The sequence below is a fragment of the Rhinolophus sinicus genome, linkage group LG06, assembly GCF_036562045.2.
Source record: "Rhinolophus sinicus isolate RSC01 linkage group LG06, ASM3656204v1, whole genome shotgun sequence".
In the NCBI taxonomy this organism is placed as follows: Eukaryota; Metazoa; Chordata; class Mammalia; order Chiroptera; family Rhinolophidae; genus Rhinolophus; species Rhinolophus sinicus.
Genome location: NC_133756.1, coordinates 166,466,152 through 166,475,047, shown reverse-complemented (window position 1 = coordinate 166,475,047; position 8,896 = coordinate 166,466,152). Strand labels below are relative to the sequence as shown.

Sequence of the window (8,896 nt, the reverse complement as noted above, 5' to 3'; positions counted from 1 at the left end):
CCCTCAGGGCAGTTCTCAGGCTCCTGAGCAAACAGGACTGAACATGCAGATGACCTGTGGCCTGAAGGTGATGGGGCCACAAAGGCAGTGATGACTGCAGAGCCAGGGGCCCTGAGGAGACATGTTCACAGAATTGCGGTCACACAGGCACTCAGAAACAGGCTGAGGGCGTAGCCTGTGGCTGCCAGAAAAAGTTATCACAAAGGCCATGGCCGGAAGCAACATACATGTATTCTGGAGGTCAGAAGTCCAGAACCAGTTTCACTGGGCTGAGGTCCAGCTGTTGGCTCGGCCACACTCCCTCGGAGGCCCTGGGGAGCCCCCGCCGGGCCTTTCCCAGCTGCAGTCCAGCTTCAGCGCTGTGTTCTTCGTGGCCCACCCTCCTCAGAGCCCACAGTCTGGCACCCTGCTTCAGTGTCACACTGACTTCTGGGCCACACTCCCTCTGCCTGGACTCTTCCCATCTCAAGATCCTGGATTTAAACACACCCGCGAAGTCCCTTTTGGCACAAGAGGCACATTCACAGGGGTCAAGGATGCAGACCTGATATCTCGGGGTACCATAACCCAGCTGAGCACAGATACACACAGGCAAACATTAACGTGGCCACACAGGCAGGCACTGTCAGTGGAACACACAGTCGTGTGATCACACATGCTCCCTCATCAGTCACACACACTCCTCCCGGCAAGCCTCGTCCCCCTCAAGCCAGGTGTGGGAAGACACAGAACGCTTCCCTGTCCCCTCATCTTCTGGCCCCCAGGTGACAGCCTTCCTCTCCGCATAACACCATGCTAGCCTCTCCTATGTCCGCAGTCTCCCTCTACCTAGGATGCCCTTCCTTGACCCTGCCTTCAGGGTTTAACCTATCTTGAGGCTTTAAGGCTTAAGACCTAGTTCTGAGCCAGCCATCTCCATGCAGCCAACCCTGCTCTGCACAGTCACCTGCTCACTACACTTTGCCGCCACACCCCATGGGTCCTCGGAGAATGTTAACCGAATAAAGGAAAGTAGAAAATCAAAGGTCACCAAGCACAGCTCTTAAACGGCTATTGTGCACCTGTGCCGCAGTGCCTGAGTTGAGGAGCTTCGGGACAGTGCTGGCTGAGCTATAGCACTTGGGCCTGGGGCATGGATGGGGCTGGACAACCCCCTAGGATTCGGCTCTAGTCAGTGAGCAGAGCGGTCACCCGTCTGATCCCCACCTCTACCTCGGAGTTGTAGACCTAAGAGCCCGTCCCCATGGCGCAGCCAGACGCTTCCTGCTCCAGGTGAGTGCTGGGTCTCAGAGCAGTCACTTGGGAACTGGCTCCTTTCGGCCCTCTGGGGCTACTGCCTAGCCCTGCTAAGTCCTGGGGCTCCAGCTTCCCCCAGGCTCCCCTTTCCAGGGAGTCCATCCCCACAGACCACATCTGTGGGGTGTGTTCCCACCAGGAGTTCAGACTCAGCCCGCGTGCAAGGCCCCCAGGTGGGGGTTCAAGAACACAGCCTGGGCCAGGGGGTGATTCTGGCTCCCTGCTGAGGCCAGCTCTGCTCCAGACTCTCAGGCAAGAGAAGGCAGGGAGGGGAGGAAAGCGGAGGGCACAGGCCCTCGTAGACACCTCATCCTGGGCGCCCGACCTGGCCAGCCAGGTGTGTGAAAGGCACCAAGTAGAAAGGAACGCACGGGGCAGGAAGGCGTCCCAGGGCGCTTGGGTCAGCGACGACCAGTGCTGCCCTGGAGGGCCCCGCTTCATCACCAGGCGGCGACGCGCTCGGAGGAAAAGCCCAGGACCCCAATTTGGGGAGGGGACGACTCCCCTCCCTGCAGAGCGTTGGTCCGGAGCCACCAGGGGACAACCGGGAGCGTCTGAGCCCCTGCCCGTCGTGGGCGCCCCGACGTCGGGTAGGGGGACGGCGATGCGAGACCGGGGTCTGCGAACGCGACAAACGTGCTGACCCCGCTCACCTGCCCGTCTGCCCCCAGCGTGGAGTCCCGAGCCGCCGCCTCCCGCGAGCTGCTTCTGGCGGCGCTCGAGGACCTGAGCGAGGAGCAGCTGAAGCGCTTCCGCCACAAGCTGCGGGACGCGCCGCTGCAGGGCCGCAGTATCCCGTGGGGGCGGCTAGAGCGCGCAGACGCCGTGGACCTCGCGGAGCAGCTGACCCAATTCTACGGGCCGGAGCCCGCGCTGGACGTGGCCCGAAAGACCCTGAAGAAGGCGGACATACGCGATGTCGCGGCGCGGCTCAAGGAGCAGCGGCTGCAGCGTGAGCTCGGGGTCGGGGGTCGCCCAGGTCCCTGCCCCTCAGTTCCTCCGTCGCGCCTGGGCAGAGTCGAGGCCCCAGGGCTCAGACCCCGGGTGCTCCTGAGGGTGTCCCCGACCTCCTATTGCTCCCCTCCCCCCGCAACTGCGGCGTAGCCTCACGGCAGGTCTCCCTTTCAGGGCTCGGCCCCAGCTCCTCGGCGCTGCTCTCCGTGTCCGGTAGGTCTCTCTCCGTGCAGGGCGCAGGCCCCGAGCCGTCCGGGACCGTGAGCCCAGGCTTGGAGCACGAATGCTCTCCGTGCCAGTCGCAGGTTCCGACAGCTGGTCCCAGGGAGGAGCCGGTGCGGAAGGCCGGCGCGGGGGAAGGGAGACTGAGGCCTGAGCCGGGTGGGGAGGGCAGTGGGCGCCGAAGGTCGCTGCCGGGCCCGCCGCAGCCTAGTCTCCCTCCCCGTAGCGTACAAAAAGAAGTACCAGGAGCACGTGCTGCAGCAGCACGCCAAGGTGAAGGAGAGGAACGCCCGCTCCGTGAAGATCACCAAGCGCTTCACCAAGCTGCTCATCGCGCCCGAGAGCGCCGCGCTGACGCTCGAGGCCCCGGGGCCCGACGAGGAGCCGCAGCCAGAGCGCGCTCGGCGCTCGGACACCCACACCTTCAACAGCCTGTTCCGCCGCGATGAAGAGGGCCAGCGGCCGCTGACCGTAGTGCTGCAGGGCCCGGCGGGCATTGGCAAGACCATGGCGGCCAAGAAAATCATGTACGACTGGGCATCGGGCAAGCTGTACCACGACCAGGTGGACTTCGCCTTCTTCGTGCCCTGCCGAGAGCTGCTGGAGCGACCGGGCACGTGGAGCCTGGCCGACCTGATCCTGGAGCAGTGCCCGGACCGCAGCGCGCCGGTGCAGCAGATGCTAGCGCAGGCGGAGCGGTTGCTCTTTATCCTGGACGGCGCGGACGAATTGCCGGCGCCGGGGCCGGCCGGGGCGACGCCCTGCGCCGACCCCTTCGAGGCCGCAAGCGGCGCGCGGGTGCTGGGCGGCCTGCTGAGCAAGACGCTGCTACCCAGGGCCCGCCTGCTGGTGACCACGCGCACCGCCGCTCCCGGCAGCCTGCCGGGCCACCAGTTCTCGCCGCAGTGCGCCGAGGTGCGCGGGGTACGCGGCTTCTCCGACAAGGACAAGAAGAAGTACTTCTACAAGTTCTTCCAGGACGCGAGGAGGGCAGAGCGCGCCTACCGCTTCGTGAAGGAGAACGAGACGCTGTTCGCGCTGTGCTTCGTGCCCTTCGTCTGCTGGATCGTGTGCACCGTTCTTCACCAGCAGCTCGAACTTGGCCTGGACCTGTCGCGCACCTCCAAGACCACCACGTCCGTGTACCTGCTTTTCGTCGCCAGCGTCCTGCGCTCGGCGCCCGCCGCAGTGCCCAGGATGCAGGGCGAGTTGCGCAAGCTGTGCCGCCTGGCCCGCGAAGGCGTTCTCGGGCGCAGGGCGCAGTTCGCTGAGAAGGATCTGGAACGACTGGAGCTTCTTGGCTCCAAAGTCCAGACGCTATTCCTCAGCAAGATGGAGCTGCCGGGCGTGCTGGCGACCGAGGTCGCCTACCAGTTCATCGACCACAGCTTCCAGGAATTCTTCGCGGCTCTGTCCTACCTGCTGGAGGACGAGGGGCCGTCCGGGGCGCCGGCTGGAGGCGTAAGAGAGCTTCTGCAGGGGGACGCTGAGCTGCGCTGTCACCTCGTGCTCACTAGGCGTTTCCTCTTCGGACTGCTGAGCGCGGAGCGCATGCGCGACATCGAGGGCCACTTCGGCTGCGTGGTTTCCGAGCGCGTGAAGCAGGATGTCCTGAAGTGGGTGCAGGACCAGGGTCAGGGGCACACTAGGGTGGCGCCAGAGGGGGCCAAGGAGACGGAGAAGTGCGAAGAGCCCGAGGCAGAGGAGGAGGAGGAGGAGGAGGAGGAGGAGGAGGAGGGCGAGGAGCTCAACCAACTGCTGGAGCTGCTGTACTGCCTGTACGAGACGCAGGAGGACGCCTTCGTGCGCCAAGCCCTGCGTGGGCTCCCGGAGCTGGCGCTGGAGCGCTTGCGCTTCAGCCGCATGGACATGGCAGCCCTGAGCTACTGCGTGCGGTGCTGCCCTGCGGGACAGGCGCTGCGGCTGGTCAGCTGCGGATTGGCCACGGCGCAGGAGAAGAAGAAGAAAAGGAGCCTGATGAAGCGGCTGCAGAGCAGCCTGAACGGCAGCACGTGAGTCCTGGGGCTGCCCTCAGTGGGGCACCAGTGGGCCTGCGTGACCATCTGCGCATGGGGACCTGCTCCCCAGACCAGAGGCAGGACTTCAGGGCTAGTGTGGCCCATCCCCTTGCGAGGCAGCCTCCCAGTGCCCACCTCCTTCCCCAGGCTGTCTCCACCATGCCCCCCCAAATGCCCTCCACCACTCCCCATGTCCCCCCACATCCCCCACCCACATCCCAGGCTAACCCCATAGCATGGCCATGAGGCTGTGGACCAGCAGGGCCCCCCATGCTTTCTCATAAGTTCTGGAAGACATCATGCCCCCTGTGCCCGGAGCTTTTGCACCTGCTGTTCCCTCCGCCCAGATCCTCAAAGCCTGCCAAGACTACCCCAGCTGGCCTGGGACCCTTTGGCCCCAGAAGTGCCCCATGGACCACTGAAAGCCATAACATCTGTCAATGCCTGTCTCATCGGCCAGATTCCCAGCTGCTCCAGGGCAAGGCTTGTGTCATGCTTCTGTGCACTGACCTACAAGCCAGCACCGACACAGGTGCTCAGCACCTGTCGAGGGAATGAATGTAAGGACGGTGACATGGCATGCCCATGGCAGATGCAAGGACAGACCCACATCAGGCGGGCATGCTCTCACTGGACTCACATAGGCGCTGTTAGCAGGGCGGTGCCTGGGCCACAGGCGAGAGGTTCACCGTAGGCTTGGGGTGACGGGGGCAGCACGGGCTGAGTGAGAGTGAGGGCAGAGGCAGCTTGGACACCTGAGGACCATAGGAAGGGGTCCTTTGAAGGAGGGAAGGGCAGAAGGGGCTGGGGGGGTCTTCACCTTCCTCTCTCTCCTAGCAGTTCTCAAGCCACCACGAGAAAACCCCAGGCCTCCCCACTGCGTCCACTCTGTGAAGCCATGACTGACCAGCACTGTGGTCTGAACAGCCTGACGTGAGTGACCGTGCCCCCAGCCCATCCCCTGGAAGGGAGGCAGAACGGGATACCCTGGGCAGGGCAGAGGTGTGGCCCTGTCTGGGGTGGCTGAGGGGACCGGCCGACAGCCTGCGGCCTCTGGTGTCCCATGCTGGGTGGACAGGCTCTGCCCACAAAGTGGCAGAAGAGGAGATGGGGGCAGAAGCTCTGTCACCGGCTTAGGAGCTAGTTCAGGAGGGGTTTAGCCCTGGTTTGAGTGGAAAGCGGGGTGCCTCCCTCTGGGGGAGGGATGAAGATCAGATGTAGTTCCCTTCCCAAGAAAGGCTGCTCAGTGCTGTGGGAAACTGCCGGCTGTCCACTGGGACACTGGGAGGGCCGCCTGCCTCTGTGCCCTCAGGCAGGTCAGTGTCTGAGCTCCAGGTCCCTCTCCTGTGCAGTGGAGCCAGTAGACTCTACCTGGGGGGTTGGTGTCAGGGTTAATGAGGAAACAGGTACAACATCTAGTACAGAATAACTTTCCAGCGACTCTCAGCAATCACTAAGTCAGCAGAAAGTCAGAGAAGCCATAGGATCTGGTACTGATAGCCATAGTGTAAGTTTCAGTCATGTCAGCGTCACGCGGTACCTGCTTGGCCTGCGGGTGTTTCTAGCAGCCAGGAAGTAAGCACACGGAGCTGAAGCGGTGACCAGCAGGAGTGGACCATCGGTCCTACCACTAAAGTGATCCTCACCAGTGCTCATAGCAGCGTTACTTAGGGTGGCAGGCAAGTAGGAGCGACACGACCACCCAAGTGCTAGGAACCGGGTGACTGAGTGACTTGTGGCCCATCTCAGCTTGACGGGCCGTTCTGCGCAGTTAGACGTGTTGAGGGAGGCGTGCATGGGCTTGTTATAAAGCTCGCAGAGAAGTGGGGTGCACATGTGGTCATGGCCCCCCGGGAGCGGGCAGTTTGCACAGTTGGGGTACAACGAGGTGGCTGAGGTGCCTGCAGACAGACCCATGTGCTTCTTGAACACAGGTTGTCCCACTGTAAACTGTCTGACTCTGTCTGCCTCGACCTCTCTGAGGCCCTCAGGACGGCCCCCAACCTGACTGAGCTGTGCCTGCTCCAAAATGGGCTCAGCAAGGGGGGCCTGCGTGTGCTGAGCGAGGGCCTGGCCTGGCCCCAGTGCCGGGTGCAGAAGCTCAGGTGAGGCCCTGCCGCCAGGAGAGTTGGGCGGGGGAGGGAGGTGGGCCACGGCAGCTCCTGAGATCACCCCTCTCCCAGGATGGAGCAGCCCGGCCTCCAGGAAGCCCTTCAGTACCTGGTGGGCATGCTCCGGCAGAGCCCCACACTGACCACGCTGGATCTCAGTGGCTGCCAGCTGTCGGGACCCATGGTGACCTACCTGTGTGCAGTCCTGCAGCACCCAGGATGCCACCTGCAGACCCTCAGGTGGAGGCAGGGGCTGGAAGGGTGCTGAAGTGCGGGTTGGGGTGGGTACCTGTGGGCTTCCCCTCCCAGAGCCATCCTGAGTGGCCCAGTCCTGGAGACGCGCCCTCCAAAGCCCTGGCCCTGCCCTTGGCTTCGACCACTCTGCAGACCAGATGTCCGTCTGTTGTATGGCGCCCATGGCCACAGTGTGGGTCAATGATGCCACTAGCCTTCTACTCCCCCAAAGGCTTGGCCCCCAGCTCCTGCCTCCTTTCCCCGAGCCTCTGACAACGTCCCTGACTGGCCACCTTCTGTCATTGTGTGCCTTTGGCACAGCCCAGGCCAACAGCCCATCACTGCCCCCACTGCTCCCCTGTCACTGCCTCCCCCAGCCCTGGACTCCTTCCCCCCGCCCCAACCACCCTCTGTCCTGTGTATGTGGTTGTAGTCTTATCTCCGTGGAGCTGAGCGACCAGTCGCTGGAGGAACTGCGGGCTGTGAGGACAGCAAAGCCAGGTCTGGTCATTACACACCCAGCGCTGGACAGCCACCCTGAGCCTCCCAATGAATTCTGCAGTGCCCTCTGAGACCCTGCAGGCCAGGGCAGCCGGGAAGTCTCTAGGCAGCCCTGCGGGGTAGGCCTCCCAGTTCCAAGGGCGGAGGCCCCTGAGGGGCCCTGGACAGACAGGGCTGCTGACCTGATCCTGGAAAGGACCTCTCCACACCATGTGTCACCCACACCCAGAAACAACTCCTCCCCTGGCCTCCACTGCTGCTCCCTCCTGCCCTGGGACCGTCCAGCCAGCCCTTTGCAGACCCCCCCCCCCCAGCAACAGTAATGATGTGGGGAGCTCCTGGTAACTGAGCACCAACAATGTACTGGGCACAGGGTGACACTTTCACTGATCCCATCTCCATCTGCACTATGGGGCCCCACAGCCCCATAATTCTGCCCCTGGCCACAGAGAGGATCAAGCAGGGGCTGACCCTTGACCAGAGGTAGGCCGGTCACTGTCCTTCCCCAGTAATTTGGGGCTTGGCATCAGGAGGAAGCCGTCCCTGAGGCTGTGGGGTCCAAGCTCACAGGTGTCCCCTTGCTAAGGTCTTTGGGAGCAGCAGTGGAGGCCAGGGGAGGAGTTGTCCACCAGGGGAGGGTGGAGGTGGCAGCAGTGACAGCATGGGTGATGGGCAGCCTGCATGTGCTGATAATAAATTCTCCTTTGCTTTGGTTTCTGTTGCCCTGGACCAGGCGTCCTAACCATTTTTCCTTTGGTCCCTAACCCACCTGTATGGGGTGGGGCTGTCATCTCCATTTCATAGATGAGGAAACTGAGGCTCCGGGGAGCAGCTAACTGCAGGAAGCTCTGAGGTGGGGCTTGGCCTTGATGCGCAGGCCAGCAGTGGACAGCCCTCCAGTCCTCAAGTCTCTGCTCAGCAGAGCTGGGTCTCGGCCAGCTCCTGAGACCCCAGTCCAGGTGGAGGGAAGCGTGGCAGTCAGCCCTTCACTCCCAGTGTGTCGCGTCCAGCACGATGAGGGTTGGCGGCGCAGGGTTAAGAAAAGACAGCAGCCATGAAGAGAGTGCAAGCGGGGCCAAGGGACCGCAGCCTCAAGGTCTGGGCTGTGGCGCCTAATCGGGCCTGCGCATTAGCTTTTATTAGTCAGGTGGGGAAGCAAAGGAGGTAAAGCTTGTCAATCTCAAGATCTGTGAAGTCTATGCACCATAATAGGAAACCAATTCAAGCCAATCACCCTTGCCTGCAGGCAGCTGGACCGTAAGTCTCAACTTCCCCAAGGGACAAAACCTATATGCATAGGAATAGATGGAGAGCACATTATTGAATCACTTCCCTTGCAGGTTTTGGGAAGGAATGCAGCCACAGAGGCTGAGGCTTTTCTTAGCCTGGGGAAGGTGGGGGCTGTGCCCACCTATACGAACCCGTGGGTTCTCCTGTAGGTCCCCACTCGGCTCCGCCTGTCTTAGGTTGCTTTCCAAGTGGAAAGTTGTACCTGTCATTGGCTGACCAGCCATCTTTCTGGGACCAAACAGGGAGGCATAAGGTGCAAACAAAGGTTTT

The 8,896-nt window shown here is 62.5% G+C and overlaps 1 protein-coding gene across 1 annotated transcript; it reads left to right on the top strand.

The window, feature by feature from the left end:
* Positions 1–1,243: 1,243 nt before the first annotated feature.
* NLRP6 (NLR family pyrin domain containing 6) lies at positions 1,244–7,984 on the top strand. The gene is made up of 9 exons (XM_019719464.2): positions 1,244–1,272; positions 1,436–1,469; positions 1,891–2,248; positions 2,425–2,463; positions 2,699–4,484; positions 5,331–5,423; positions 6,425–6,595; positions 6,674–6,841; positions 7,269–7,984. The coding sequence occupies exons 1-9, from the start codon at positions 1,244–1,246 to the stop codon at positions 7,405–7,407; spliced, it is 2,817 nt and encodes a 938-aa protein (XP_019575023.2). The 3' UTR covers positions 7,408–7,984.
* The last annotated feature ends 912 nt before the right edge of the window (positions 7,985–8,896 follow it).

Excerpts from the sequence above, each read along its gene's own strand:
- NLRP6 (XM_019719464.2), top strand. The coding sequence starts at position 1,244 with ATGGCGCAGCCAGACGCTTCCTGCTCCAG. Across the intron at positions 4,485-5,330 it reads AGCAGCCTGAACGGCAGCAC|TTCTCAAGCCACCACGAGAA; the intron begins GTGAGTCCTGGG and ends CTCTCCTAGCAG. Across the intron at positions 6,842-7,268 it reads TGCCACCTGCAGACCCTCAG|TCTTATCTCCGTGGAGCTGA; the intron begins GTGGAGGCAGGG and ends ATGTGGTTGTAG.